This window comes from Cricetulus griseus, chromosome 8 (assembly GCF_003668045.3).
Source record: "Cricetulus griseus strain 17A/GY chromosome 8, alternate assembly CriGri-PICRH-1.0, whole genome shotgun sequence".
Lineage (NCBI taxonomy): Eukaryota > Metazoa > Chordata > Mammalia > Rodentia > Cricetidae > Cricetulus > Cricetulus griseus.
Genome location: NC_048601.1, coordinates 20,637,525 through 20,653,291, shown reverse-complemented (window position 1 = coordinate 20,653,291; position 15,767 = coordinate 20,637,525). Strand labels below are relative to the sequence as shown.

General features: G+C 45.5%; 1 protein-coding gene across 1 annotated transcript in view; it reads left to right on the top strand.

Annotated features, from left to right (window-relative positions):
- Positions 1–15,767, top strand: part of Ano2 (anoctamin 2) — a 258,087-nt gene that overhangs the window by 28,258 nt on the left and 214,062 nt on the right. Inside the window, exons 6-7 of the mRNA XM_035448746.1 lie at positions 8,351–8,406; positions 9,523–9,564. Of these exons, the coding sequence (XP_035304637.1) occupies positions 8,351–8,406; positions 9,523–9,564 (98 nt within the window). The remainder of the gene's footprint in view (positions 1–8,350; positions 8,407–9,522; positions 9,565–15,767) is intronic.

Sequence of the window (15,767 nt, the reverse complement as noted above, 5' to 3'; positions counted from 1 at the left end):
GAGGGAAAAAAACAGAATATAAATATTTAAACCATAAGGCCCTTGCGTTTCTGCAGTTGTATTCTAAACCTAACCCTGAGCACAGGGAAAGGCACCTGTGCTCAGTGGTGTGGCTGTCCCTGCCGGTAGCCACATTCTTTTGGGTTGAACCAATCACAAAAGTCCTTACTTTCTTACTGTGCCCTTTGTTTTCCCACCTATGTACTAGGCATGACTGGCCCTGCTGGATTTCCACGATCAGAAGAATGGGGTGTGTTCAGATGATGTGGCCATAGACTCCAGCAGGCATTCTCCAGATGAATGCATGCAAGCTCTTCTGCATGGCCACCGATGAAGAAAGAATGCATGTGTGTGTGTGTGTGTGTGTGTGTGTGTGTGTGTGTGTGTGTGTGTATGAGAGAGAGAGAGAGAGAGAGAGAGAGAGAGAGAGAGAGAGAGAGAGAGAGAGAGAGAGAGAGAATGAAGACAGGAGACAGTGTATGTGACTGTGTGAGTATGTATGAGTGTGTGTGAGTGTATGTGAGTGTGTGAGTGTGTATGCGTGAGTGTGAGTGTGTGAATGTGTATGTATGAGGGTGTGTATGTGTGTGCTCATGGATTAGCAAAGGATAATTGGGCTCTGATCTCCCCTGATAATTTCCTGTTGTAGTTTTCTTGTGCCATTTGGGAGATAGGCAAACAAGCTCCTTAAAATTCTAGCAAAGAGAGATTGAAGAATGGGTTGCTGCCAGGATCCTGCTGTGGATAAAGCATGTATCATCAGGGGGAGTGGGTTTTATGAGCTTTGAATTAGCTGTTTATAGATAGTCATCCTTGCTTCTGGGCGTTCTGTGGTGGGAGCTAAGTAGGTAGGAGATCTCTGAACCAATAAGGCATTTATTACAACCAAAATTTACATGTATGATTGGACATTTTTCAAAGTCTTTCATATCGTTAGCTCCTTTGGTCCATTAGGCCCCCACGAGAAGCAAGTCAAACCAGTGTTACCTAAATTCATGACATAATTACTGACTAGCACACCATGGGGGTTTAGGGCGAGAGTTAGAGGTAGCTTTCTTGGCTCTTCTCTAGTGTTCTATAAGTCAATCAATTGACAGTGCAAGCTATCAGGAAAGGTTTCCCAGAGGACTTGGAAGATGATCCTTTCATTCATTCCCAAACTATTTGAGCACCTACTGTGTGTCATTCAAATTCTAGAGCTGGATAATAGAGTAGTAAATTAAACAGAAACAAACCCTTCACATTCTAGTGAAAGGAGATGGAAAATAAGCCAATAAACAAACAGAATCGTCATGCAGGGATGTACATTTAAATGGAAGAGTAAACAAGGAAAGATACCGGCGATGGGGGTGTGTGTTTTAAGCAAGAGGCACAGAGAGAGACTCCCCTGGGAGGTGACGGGTAAGCATGGGGCTGCCTAGGAAAGGAAAGCAGGAAAGACAGAGGACCAGATGCAGCAACTGTAGAGTCAGCCAGGATCCTGGCAGCAGGAGCAGCACATCCGGACTATCCAGGGCAGGCATTTAACTGCCATTCAGGGTGAAGACTGTAAAGTACCAGGAATGGTGCAGCAATCTGAAACTCACAGTGGCAGAGTTATCAACACCTCTAGACCTATAAGCCCTTGGGTTATAGAGGCGTGTCTAGGTGACTAGATAGAAGGCCAGGAATCTAAATTCTGTCCTCCATCCCTCTAAGGGATGGGGAGCAGGAGGACATTGCAGATTATGTCAGTCTATTCCTGTTAGATGGGGCAGGGCAGAGGTATGTAGAGAAGCAGAGCTGGATGGCAGGTACATACCTGACATGGATGGAACAGTGGTGCCTCCCAGTTCTGGGATGAACAAGCCGAGAAACTCGAAAGAGTTGCATTCTCTCCCTGCTTGTTTCTGCCCCATCAGACAACGGGATTCTGTAGTGCTGCTGAAACCATCATCTAGCTCTAACATGTACTAGAACCTGTGATTTCAAGGGGCCATGTGGTCTCCTCTACACACAAGATAATGAGGCCAGAGCAGGAACCCACCATTTTACCAGTGTGCAAAGGAGTCAGGGTTATGGTCAGGACCAGGGGGGTCAGGATACTTATGGACCTCAGAGAGCATGGGAGTGGGCAATTGGGGGGGGGGAGGGAATACCAACTGGTATGATTCAAATTAGTCTGTGAGGGTAATTAGAAGAAGTCCGTCCTCCTAGATTAGCTCTTTGCATCATGCCCTCAGGATGGCAAGCTGAGCCATCAGAGCCACCTGCTGTCCTGGTTATAAACCCAGTCGCCAAGTCACATGGCTGATGCGCTGAAATCTGTAGAGACAAAGTTAGAATGTGCATCGTCAGCAATCTACCCAGGTGATTGCTAGGAACCGCAAAGTCAGCTAAAGAAAAAGAGAAGGAGAAAGGTACAGCGGGATGGGCTGTTACAGGTGTCCTGATCTAATGACATCAAGGATTGTGGAGAGCATTGCAGAAGGTTCTGCCCCTTGGTCCTCAGAAATACCCAAGGGTAACCAAGCCTGTCTATAAGGAGCCCATTTCTCATTGTTATTTTCTAAGCTTTATCATAGGAACACACAGGAGTGAATCTACAATGTTCTAGCTACTGCAGCCAGTTCCTTCCCCCTCCCTTTGACTCTCCCCTCTTTGGAGAGGGTTGAAATTAGTATTTTTTTTTTTAAAGGCAAAACAAAAGTATCTGACCTTGAGAAAGTGAGGGCGTGGTGTCCACAGAGGCCAGAAGAGGGCATCGAATCTCCTCAAATTAGAGTTACAGTCAATTCTGAGTCACCTGGTGTGGGTCCTGAAACTGAACTCAGGTCCTCTGCAACAGCAGTGCGAGCTCTTAGCCACTGAGCCTTCTCTCCCAGGCCCCTGGAGAGGGAGCATCTCAGCTTCTCCTTCGTCTCCACCCCTGCCAGGGAGAGTTTATGGGTTAATGCACATACTCTTCAGAGACAACAGTATTTACAAGCTAGGTCTGCCTAGCGGGAGAAGCCTGTGAACAATCACACACTTGGTCGAGCTCCGCCATGCCTCCTTAATCATTGTCACATTTCCCAAGGTCAGCTGCCCGGGCCTGGATGTGTACTCCATCATGCAGTGACTTTAAAGCATGCTTATCCGTGGAGAGAAATCCTAGCCTTCTTGACCATATCGCAGGGCACACACCTTTCTTGCTCCTTCATATGGAAGTTATTATTGCCTTTCCGTGGATAGAAAATTACAGATTGATGGAGGTATGTTCTCATGGACATTTTGGTGTCAGAGCATTGAAACGAATGTATGCTTTGGGCATCTGCCCTCCCCCTCAGGAGACGATGTCTTAATTATTTTGACCGGAGCCAGAGCATGGTGTGTGCTGTAAACATCTGGTTTATCATTCATCCAGCTGAACTGGTTTCTATTTTGTTAGAAGAAAAGGCTTGGGATTAAAGACATTTAAGTAATTAAGCACACGTCAAGACAATTTGGTGATGGGTAAATATAGTCTCTGTTAAATGTGCCGTCTGGGGGCTCTGGTTTAGATTTATGTCCGGCTGGAGTATAGGGATGAAAGCAGAACGCTGGGCTGAGCGGGCCCTGTTGTGGAGGGAATCAAAACCAAATGGATTTTCAGGAGGACAGCACCATCCCTCTAAGTACCTGTCCCAAAGGATGAAAGTTTCCTTTGAGTTTGCCCCGCAGGGAGCAGAGCTGTGCTCTCTGCCACCCAGCAGCACTTGTAGATTTAATGAGACTCTCTCTGGGAGGTGGACCGTAAAGTCCTGCACTTTGTTCTCGCTTCATGTCTGCAGAGCCAAAGGCAAGGCTTGGGTTTTGGACGCGCATGTTCAGTAACCCATGGCAGGAGCCTGAGTCCATTCTGGCTGTGGTCTTTAGTTCTGATGCTTCTGGATGCAAATGGGTGGTGATGCTGGGCCAGTCTTCCAGGCTGTTTAAAGTGTGGTCCGAGTTGGGTGATGAGGAATCGGCGCCTTTTCCTTTGAGGGTTAGAGTTCTAAGCAGCAGGTGTGCAGTGCGTAGAGGTGTGAAGGCGAGTTAGGGCTGGTGACTTAGGGACCCCAGACTTGATGCCTTCTTTGAATTGAGGCTTTTCTTTTCTTTAGGGATGAGAGAGAAATGAAGGAAAATATCCTTGGAGCTTTCTGTTTTTCCATGGCCTTGATTCTGAATTCTGGGAGTAAGAAGACAAAGGCTTAGTGCTTCTCTCTCTCTCTCTCTCTCTCTCTCTCTCTCTCTCTCTCTCTCTCTCTCCTTCTCTCCTGCCCCCACTGTGCCTAATACATTGAGGGAAGAGTATATATGTGATCCTGAAGAAGAAAGCGTTGCCACTGTGGCCACATGAATGGTGCATGATGGAACCAATTAGCCCATTTTTGTTGAAAAGGAAGGGAAAAAAATCAAAAAAATTTCAAAGCAAGGATTCTTTCTCTTTTTGAAAAACGTTTGATTATTTTCTTTTTCTTTCAAACTGATTTCCATGCTTGTTTGGGGTGGAGTCTTGGTTTCTGAAGTCTGGGAGTGAAAGAAGAGGCCAGCACCACCCTGCTTCGGTAGAGAAGCTGTGGCTGTGTAGTTACTGTTTGGCTCGCCTCCTCCCCGCCCTTTCTTCTTGTGTGAGTCCTCCCTCCTTCCTTCCCCCCAACAGCACTGATTGGGATCACCCATGTGCTACCACCTAGGTGTCCTGTGGGAGGTGCCCAGCTACGGGTGACAGAGAAACATCCAATTACATCATTTGGGAGCCTCGTATCTGAGTCAGGATAACTCGGATTTCATAACCCAGAAGTCTTTGCTCCAAGGCAAAAGACCATTTGCCTGGACTTCTTGTCTTAGGAGGCAGACTAATCAGCTGAGGTCTCGAGTTTCCTCATCAGGGTGGCTTGCCAAACTGAGGCAGTGAGGAGGATGTAATGGTTGGTGGGGGGCGGAGCACTTGATGACTAGAAGAGATACCAAGTAAGTGCAGCCAAGGGCCGATGGCTTTTCAACTGTCACCCCCTTGAGTGTCAGGACAGTGAACTAAGTGCAATTGATCCCCTCTGACCCATGTGTGTTACAGGCTGTGCAAGACCCAGAACAATAGGAAGCCTACATCCTGGGAGGGAATGAGCTGCCTGCTGTAGAAATGGTGTACAGCTTACACCCCAGAGAATTGAGGTCTTCTGAGGACAGGCCAGTTGAGCCTAGACTGTCAGGCTGTCAGTCAGTGTCTGTCAGTCAGATACCCAGCTACTGTGCTAAGAGAAGCTGAGACTGAGCGGGAGAGCCAAGGAATGTGAAACACCTGCTCCCCCACTCCCCATGAAGTGTTGGGGACTGTCTTTGGGGTATGAACAGCTGCCATGGCAACTGTGGGCTGCAAATGAGGTTAATTCTAGGGGTGTGGTCATGCTGGGGGCCCTACCTGCCTGTGTTGCTTCAGCCTCTATCCATGTCGACAGCACGCTTGTAGCTTTGAAATACCTCCTTACCCCCACTGGCCCCAACTCAGTTCTCCTCTCTTTGATTACTGTGGGGTGGCTTCATATTGCTGTGGTTAGGACTCTTGAACTGATTAATGATGCTCTGACTGAAACTGTAGTCTTCTGAGTAAAACAAATCTGTAGCTTGTCCACCCCTGGCACCCCTCCCCCATCTGCTCTCCTCCTCTCAGCACCTCTTGACCCCCAAAGTTATTTCTCATGCTTTACGTTAATCCCAAAGAGGAAACTTGAAATTGGAAGAGGACTGCTAGATCTTGAAGGCACATATGCACACTCTGCTTTCAAATCCCTGGAGGTAGCTGTGTCTACAGAGCATCTGTGGGGCCTGGAGGGCATGGTGTATGTGGCATGTAAGAACTGTAGTGAATTTTGGCAAGGTTCGAGAACTGAGGACTTGATGGAGAAGAGAGGACTGTTTGAAATTCTCTTTGGTGTCTGAATGTGTGGGGGTAGCTGGACACACGAGGTATAGAACATAATGAATTTTAATGCAGTGATGCCTAGGTCTCTGTGTGTCCCAGCCTCATTGTGGATGCAGAGCTAATGACAACACAGGCCACTCAGCATCTGGGCATCATGCTGTTTTCCTCTTACTACTGTCCACAGCCTCTCTGCAAGGAGTGGTTCAAGAATAAGTGTATGCAAGGTCAAAGCGAAATTACTGGGTACTGGGAACCTCCTCCTGTTTCTTTCTAAGATTGAATTTGGACCCTGGTATGCAGGATCTTAGTACTCGGAATTGGCAAGATACAATTTCCCTTATCCGGAAGCTGGTGACCAGGATTAGCCCATCTTAACCAGAACATACAGACTACTTTATAGCCTTAATAAAACCAAGAATGAAACAAGCAAATAGCCATGCCCTTATGTGAGTGAAGCTCTCCACTGTCGGTGTATTGGGGTCAGAGAGACAGCAGCATCCATCCACTCAGTATTCTCCCAGTAGACTTTGCTAAGGGCAATGGGCATGAAGTACTGTTAAGAGTAAACGAGTCCCTTGTGTAACTAGCTTCTTTCTTTCTTTCTTTCTTTCTTTCTTTCTTTCTTTCTTTCTTTCTTTCCTTCCTTCTTCCCTCCCTCTCTCTCTTTCTTTCTTCCTTACTCCCTCCCTCCCCTTCCTCCCTTCTCTCCCTCCCTCCCCACCATCCCTCCCCCTTTCTATCTATCTATCTATCTATCTATCTATCTATCTATCTATCTATCTCAGGGCATCTTTGCCCTTTAAAAATTGTTGGAGCTTGCTGTAAGACTGTGTCTCCTAAGAATTCAGAGTGGCACCCATAAAGTCTCACCAACAAGACTCTGCCCAATCATGAGCAGGACAAGGACAGCAACAACAGACACACCAATGTGGATGGAGGAAAGCCCATAAGGCCTCAACCCTGCATGAAGAACTGCAGGCAACTAAGGAATGAGGGTGTAAAACACAGTCTTCGCCAAGGAAGAACACACTGATTGGTTATCCAATACCAGATGGTCATCCCTGAAAACATGCATTTGAGTAGCATTATACGAGCTGAGCAGGTTGTATTTAGGAATATGTATGTAGATATATGTATGTAGATATATGAATATAGCAACAATTAATGAAGGAGCCCTAAATTTGAAAGAGCAAGGAGAAGTGAATGGAAAAGTTTGGAGGGAAGAAAGGGTAGATAATATAATCTCAAAAGTAAAAGAAATAATAAATTGTTGGGGGTACTCAAGAGATTTTATTTAGTGTTTTCTACTGACCAGGTTTTATTGTACATAGAGTACAAGAAGGCATAAGCATATATTCTATTAGCCAAGGGGATGACAACAATTACATGACACAAAGCCCCTTTATAGAGTCAGAGTAAAGGGTAAATAATGCCAGTGGGGCCATGGAAGAGTCAGAGGTCTCACAATGTTCCCTAAACCTTATTTTGAGAACTGCTATGCTGGCAACTCTGACCCCAGGGCTGTTACAGTCTAGGCAGGCAGGCTGATAGCCATAACAATGTAGGCTTGTGAAGAGGCTGGCAGGTATGATGGAAAACACTGACATCAACCTTCTCATGGTGAAAGTCATCTATCAGAATGCATCCATGCTGATCTGGAACACAGAGGGTCCCAAATAATGCTCGTGGCCATGTGGTGTGGAGGATCATGTGGCTGGAGTGATCAGTATGGGAGGATAAGAGGTGTGTGAAGGTTCAAACAGTACACTGAATATGAAAATGCCATTGGTATTTGGGAAACGGACAACATTCCCTTATACTAATAACCAAAGCTTGAGGAAGATCCCTGCAGGGTGGAGGAGTACAGAGGAGGAAGCAGTTGGTAGAACATGAGACTCTTAATCTCAGGTCATGGGTTCGGGCCGAATGTTGCATGCCATTTGATGGAGGTTTCTGTCTAGTCTGGTCCCATTGCCCTTCAGTCCCAAATACACACACTGAGGCTTATATTAATTATAAACTGTTTGGCCCATGGCTCAGGATTTTTATTGGCTAGCTCTCTCTTAATTATTAACCCCGTTTCTATTAAACAATGTACTGCCATGAGGCCGTGGCTTACCTGTGATGCTCTGTGCCATGTTACTCCTTTGGTGGCTACATGGCGTCTCCCCATTGACTCATTCTCTGCGTTCCTCCTTCTAGCATTTTCCTAGTTTGGTTGTACCGCCTATACTTCCTGCCTGGCTACACCTGCCTGTCCATTGGCCAAAACAGCTTTATTCATCAAACAATAAGAGAAACATATATTCACAGCATACAGAAGGACCTCCCCCATTATCACAATGGTTCACAGCTGGGAAGAATTTAAGGGTGTAATATTGATCAAATTACAGGTTGAGAAGGCCCTGCTTTAGTGTTCTTATTCTCATCTTGTTTACTTTGTAGGTATTAACTCTCTAATAGCAAACAATATCTACGAGGCTGCCTATCCACTTCATGATGTAAGTACTCTCTTCATTCCTCTTTCTCTTTACTCTCTCTCCTTCCCCCTCTCTCTCCTTTCTTTCTTTCCATGTTCGACATGGGGTCTATGTGACCCAGGCTTGTCTCAAATCACAAGCCTCTTAATTCAGCTTCTGAGAGCTGGGATTATGGGTATGCGCTATGGCTGTCTGTAAATGCTATTTTACCAGGATGTTCCCTCTAATCTTCCAAAAGTTGGAGCCGTGGGTCTTGGGGTAGGTAAATATATGGCAAAACAAGGTGGGGTGAACTCTGAGATTGAAACACCTTTGCCAACCCTGCAATCTTCTCCCTGCTGAAGGTAACACCTGGTTCAGTTTTTGCCAAGGTCACAAACTGTCCTTGCAGTCATTTTCACAGATGGTAAGAGGCATTGGTTTTCATCTGAGCTTTTCTGGACACCTTATCTTGTTTTTGGCAAAAGTGTGAAAACAGAGATGTTGGATATGGTTGATTAGAAGGCAGGTGATGGCCATGGAAGACACCTCAGATGCTCGGGTAATACACAACCAGGAAGCATCCCTTGGCTGGAAGTAACGTTCTTCCCAATATGAAATGCAGTAATTTTTCAGGACAACTTGCGAAGAACTTAAGCAGCCCTTAAATTAAATACCCATTGATTGTCACACGGTGCGGTGCAGCCACATGCATCTGAGTAGCAGGGATTCCTCAGTCAGGAGCCTTCCAAGTTTTGATGTCTTTGATGTGGAGCAAATAGAGCTAAGTCCTGCCAGTCATGGACACAAGATGACATGACATGAAGTGATATGAGTTAACCCATTTACGGGCCCAGGGCCTGCCATTGCGTGGGCTAAGAGTGGTAACCTGGGCTCATCCTGAAAGTACAGGAGGGGGACATTTTCTGTGAAAAGCTATTCTAATTAAACCCTACAAGGTGGTGACTAAGAAATCTAGTATTGGCTCCTGACCAGGCAAGGTTTCTGACTTTCCTTAAATTGAAATGAAAAAAAAAAAAAGGATGACCTTAGAAAAGTTAAAAAAAATAAAGAATAAAAAGAAAATCCTTTATCATTTGGCATCTGGTTTTGATAATTTCATCGAATTTATCTGGTATCCTCCCTTTTCCCTTTCAGGGTGAATATGACAGTCCAGGGGATGACATGAATGACAGAAAGGTAAGCCCCTTTCGTGCTGCACTGAGGACCTCGGGTGGGTGTGGAACTGGCTGCAAGTGCCACCAAGGTTCCATTTACATATCTAATTTTAACAGTTTTCTCCTTACAAAAATCTTCATCCCTCCCTTCAAAGACCAGAGCACCAACTGAGTGACACTGTCAAACTTCCTGAATGCACAGATGTGAACACCATGGCAGAAACTGAGCACATTGCCCAAGGCTACAGTGTTCCACAGAGAGGCATTTAGAATACCTTTGCCTCTGGTGACCTTGACAAAAATGTGTGCTTCTCCATGGGTGTCCATTATGAATTCTTTTGGGTCATCTTTAGGACATTTTCCTGTCCTGTAGGCAGGCAAGTAGAGTAAAACCCCTCCCAAATTCCAAAGGAGATCACCGAGGGAGAAGGAAGCTCTGGCAGGCTGCACATGACAGGATTCTAGGAACCAGAGGTTACAGTTAGGAGAAGGGTGGTCCCTTTAGAGGGACCACTCCAATGGTGGCCACAGCTCCTGACCATATAATGTTTGTTTTGTTATCTAGTACACTGGGACCATGGGGCCATCCACGTATATGAAATAAAGGATGGCTCCAGCCTCTTTGGTAAGGGTAGGTCTACCAGTTGCTCATGGCATCCTGTTGGCCAGCCTCCGACAGCTCTCATGTAACAAAGTTGGGTGGGAGGGGGAGGGAGGGATGAGGAATCGAAACTCAAGAGCTTCCCTCCCCCCAACTCTGTTGTCTGGAAAACCACTCATGCCCCAAGTTGCCTTTCGAGCAGCCTTCTTTTTATCCTGCCTATTAGTCCCTGTTATGAAGTGTTAAGTATTAAAAACATAAAAGGTCTTTTCCAGAAATACTGCTGTGATTGCTTACACATGTCCCCTCTCTGCCTGCCTGGGGAATCTGCTGTAGTATTGTGATGTCTCAACCTCATCTGTTTCCGATCTGATGCTAATAGCCTCGGTGTTTAATTTCCTGAAAAGTCCCGCATCACATTTAAAGGAAAAGGAGGAAGCATCCCCCCACCTCATCTCACCTCTCTCGATCGACCATTTTCTGTCCTCCTACACTCTGATTTCATTTCTCTCCCCTTTAAATGGTCATTAGTATCCATTGCCTGTCCAGGAAACCTACTTCTGGGTATCGAGGATCTCAGCCTATCTAGGAGTATCACAGAGCCCAGCATACACAGTTGAAATCCAGGCTGTGAGGACCTCAGCCTATCTAGGAGTATCACAGGCTGTGAGGACCTCAGCCTATCTAGGAGTATCACAGGCTGTGAGGACCTCAGCCTATCTAGGAGTATCACAGGCTGTGAGGATCTCAGCCTATCTAGGAGTATCACAGGCTGTGAGGACCTCAGCCTATCTAGGAGTATCACAGAGCCCAGTCAGACACAGTTAACTCAGGGAAATCCACACTGCCCTCTGCTATCGGCACCTGTAGAGAGAAGCAAATTGCAGTCTGTCCAAATACATGTGTATTTGCTTCTGGAATAATATTGCGTTGTCAACACAATATTATTATTATAAGTATATTAGGCCATGCTCAGGCTAATATAAGCATGATAGCAATCCTCCTGCTGGCAGTAGGATGTGAGAGTCAGTGAAAGACCTGCCAGGTAGAGTTGTATCGTGCTAGGCAATTCCCAGTGCAGATGGCATGATGCTACCCACAATGAATAAGTGTCTCTGAAGACAAGCCGTCCCTTTGTATGGCTTTCACTTTGGTTTGATGAGAATAAAAGCTTCTCCCCCCACCCCCATCCACCTAGTGGGAAACTGATACCCAGCTAGGACAGGAGACTGGTTGCAATGTCTATAGATGATTGTGGAGTCAGGACTAAAACTGTGGACAGCAGACCACCAGCAGACATATGGGTACAGGTCCCATCAAGGGCCTCTTACTCTGTAGGCATGACTGATTTGCAGGGGAGCCTACAGTATATCCCAGAGCAAACCTTAAACTTTACCTTCACCTTCTTTTGCTTTAGAAATTCTTAACATGAACCAGGGTATGTAGGCAGGTAAAAAAGGTATATGAATCAACATTTATTCCTAATAGAGATCATAAGCTTATTTTTAATCAGTTCTTTGGTATACATATAGTTTTATGTTGCCACAGTTCCGAGAAAATCCAGAAGCTTGTATTTTGATTGCCTTACTAACATACTTGAAAACATTTCTAATGAGATTGCTTTTGTCATCTTCAGAAATAATGTGAGAACAATTATTCTTTCATGTACTCAATACTCGGTGTTTGAAATTCAGAGAACTATTTGTCTATTACAATAAGTTAACTGTTAGGAACTAAGATTTTTCTCAGGCAAAGATGACTGGAGACCTAGGCACATAGAATGTGGCTCACAGGAAAAAAAAATCACTATTTATTAAAGACAAAACCACATTTGTTTGCTAACAGGATGGATACTTCTTTTTGTTTTTGCACGAAAAGTTAAGTGTTGGATGAATGTTGATACAGAGGACAAAAATCATCCTCAATATTTTTCAGAGTGGATTGATACATTGAGTTTGCAATTGCCAGTGCTGAGAAATGCCATTATGCCTAAATATGTAGTGCAAAATGGGAGACGTCTGTTTAGGACTGTCTCCAAAATTGTTGGAGATTCTGTCCTAATCTCAAACCAAATTTCCAATTTAATGATTTTTTTTTTTTTTAAAATGAAAGTCAGCAACTCAAACAGCAAATTTTAAAACCAAACTTTCTAACAAGACACATTCCAAAGATACACTAATTTGATATTGAGTGAGAGAGGAATTATGGGGAAAATGCTATCTTTATTTTCCATAATGTAACCTTTACGTTTCTGAGGGAGCAGAGAACGTGTGTACAGCAAAACACTGCAGTTCATAACATACAGGAGTCTCAAATGTGAGCTGAGGGGTTGCAGGCAGTGTTTGCCCATGGTGTGTGGTACAATGGCGTACGTGATGCAGGGCGGGTATGTTGCTCAGGATTGAGGCTGCTGTGACACGGTGCAATACAACACGAGTGTGCACCTCCAGGACACCGCAGATTAACTCATTACACACCGGAAGTCTGTGGTGTGCTTGGAGTCTTTTACCTTGGCTGTGCTTTTTTGTGGTCACCACATTTAGTTTAGCCTCTCCGAATGGAGTCATGACCCACTGTTTAAGAAGCTGTGTCCTTGGGAAGAACAAACCCTCGAACACCCAAGGATTCTCCTCGTTTTATGAAATTCAAATAATTGTTCTCTGATATGGCTGTGAGGAGGATCTTGGCCAGGTTAAGAAAAGGGCTTTGTTGCCTTTGAGCTGGAGGATGTCGAACAGCCTTGAGTGTTTTCTGGGCGGGATGACTTCTCTTCGGGCCTTTGAGGATGGTTTGAAGATGGCCACCCTGTCCCGGTGGCCTTCACTCACACTTTCCTTGTGGTTTGTGACTGTTCTTGTTATCTTCCCAAGACCCAGGTCCTGTCGGACTGACTTCAGGGGACCCGAGAGACCCTGGAGGGTGTGAGCACTGCCCTCCTCTCCAGCTTGCTTCCTACAGTGTTACAGCTGAGGTGACTCAGTCCCGGGTAGGGGCTGGAAGCCTCTCTCTGAGTTCCTGGAGGGCAATTAAGTGGAGATTTCTTGCCTCTAGAGTACAGGGGTTTCCTGCCTTCCTAGAAACCAGGGCAATAGAGACAGGGAACAGTCTGGGCCTACACAGATCCCTCTGGTTTCCAGCCATTGCTTCTTTTCCCATCTGTCAGAGCTACCTCCTTTCCCAGAGGGTCCCAGAGAAGTGACTGCCATCATCATCTGAGGGCTGCCTGGTTTCCCCGTGTCCCTTTTGAGGAAGAGAGGAACCTATGTGCAATGCTGGATGTGATTTTCTCCAGTGTTCGGGAAACTCTTGTTTTGGGTTTTCTACCTTTTCAAGTAGCCCTATTCTCTAGCGGTCAGTTAGTAAATGGACAACTCAAAAGGGCATGAAGAGAGCCAGTTCCAAGTGTCTTTAGACAGGACCACACTTTGGCTTGGGGGCAACTTGCATGTTAGCAGAGAAGTTGAGGCCCCACTAGTTTGCCAGATGTTCCAGTAGGTCACTGAGAATCTATTCAGGCTGGATGCTGTCCCATGATTGCTTCTGAGGTATCTTCATCTGGTGACTTTCTGCTCATCTTGGTTGCATCTAGCTGATCACCAAGGAACCTACAACTTCAGGGTGGACTATGAGTCCCAACACATTGACATTCTGGAATATTGCAAAGTGTTGTAACCCCCGAGTTCTTTGATAGTCTTATGGAGTAGTTACACCAGAGGCCCCCTGTCAGATGTGAAGCCCCTTGGGTTGGGAGAGCTGAATGTGCTGTTTATGTGCTTTGCTCTGTCAGAAGGGGCAGTCCCCAGGGGTGGTTGTTCCCTATCACAAAGGCTTGGGGGTCAGACACTTGTGTCTGAATCAAATTTGAGAACATGGCAGAAGGTCTCCATTAATAAGGATCTGTGGCCTCTGGCTTATGTACAGGTTTGGCCAGTTGGTGGGGAGAGAACATAGTGTACTATTAAGTGAGAAAATAGACCAAGAGCTATACCAGAAGGTTCTAGGCTCTGTATGTTTAAAGAAACCGATCCAAGTTACCATGGTTTTCTACCTGTCCTTTACTAACAGCATGCTCACCCTAATGGGACTGAGACTACGGGGCGTGTCTCCCTTAGGAACCATAGAACCTGCAGTTTATCATGGTTCACTTCTCTGTATATGAATGAACATTCTTGGGAGAAGTGATCTGGTGCGATCTTTTCCTTGCCTGTCTCCCATGCAGATGATTGAAGCATAATTGAGAAGTCAGGGTCCTTGGAGCAGCCAAAGGATGCTCTGATGATGCTTGACTCAGTATCCATCCCACCCTATATAGATATAGATATAGATATAGATATAGATATAGATATAGATATAGATATAGATATAGATATAGATATAGATATAGATATATAGATATATAGATACAGATCTCAAGCTCAGGTGGCTTTCTTGTCTCTAGGTATAATCACCTGTGTATGGAGGATACTTCCTTGAGTTTGAGACTTTGGAAGTATCTGACCACAGGACCAGAATACCCGCAGAAGTGAGGCTTCTGACCTAGCCTGTCTCTGTGGCTTCTGACTGGGGCCATACTTGATTCTTGGAGCATTTTTAGTGTTTCCCTTTGGGACAAGTAGCAGAAATACATCCTCAGCCTCAGGTTTGAGCTGGACTCATGATTTAGGTAAGGATTTGCTCTGAAGATCAAAACCTATGAGATGGACAGTGACATCCCAGTTATCCTCAAGGGAGCTCAATTCATCCTACCTATTGACGAAAGCTAGCCTCCTTTGGGGACATAAGTGATGTCTCTGTAACAACAAGGTGCTGGGAGCTCAAGCTTTGCTCTTGGGAGCTCAGGGCAGTAGAAGCACCCTTAGAGGGCAAGGAGGAAATAAATTGGCATCAGCAGGAGTAAATTCAGAGGCCATCACTCTGGAAAGAGCAGGGTCAGGGCTTGGGAGTTCAGACCTCCTTGTGCTTCCATGCATCATTGATGGCCCCTTTGTGTCTGGGTCCTCCCTCCCCCAAGCCACCCCTCACTCCCTTTAAACAGTAACTGCTGGTGCACCTTTGTTTCATCAGTCTATATGGTTTCTGCTTGTATCTTACAGTTTCGGGGAGATGTTATAACAATAAAAATCTATAGCCTTTAAGTAGGAATGCTAGTTCTGATTCCAGCTTTAGTACCCTGTCTTTAAAAGATCATAGGTAAAAGGCTTGTTGCCAAGCTGGTGTCTTGAAGGCTAAGGCTCCTTAGAGTACAGGTTCTCCTTGGAAGATTTCCTTGGGAATCCTGTGTGATGAGTAAAGAGTGTAAGAATTACGACAAAGCAGAAATGGTTTTGTCAGGCAGCTCTAGACTTATTATTTGATTAAGTACCAGGATTTGGCCAGCATGGCTGTCTACGCAAGGGCTGATGTTAGCCCAGTACTAAATTACCAGATTTATTGGTGGGTGACTGGTGAAGCTTATTAGCCAGGGATTTGAAACTGAACTGTTTCAACTGCCAGAGTTGCTCTCCACCACCCAGAGGCAAGGTGCCTGAGGTGTTTGGTGTAACATTACCTGTGACTTGTAGGCAGTCCAGTCAGATTTGGCTCCTCCTTGTAGCCTGAAACCTCTCTTGTGAAGGTAATTACTT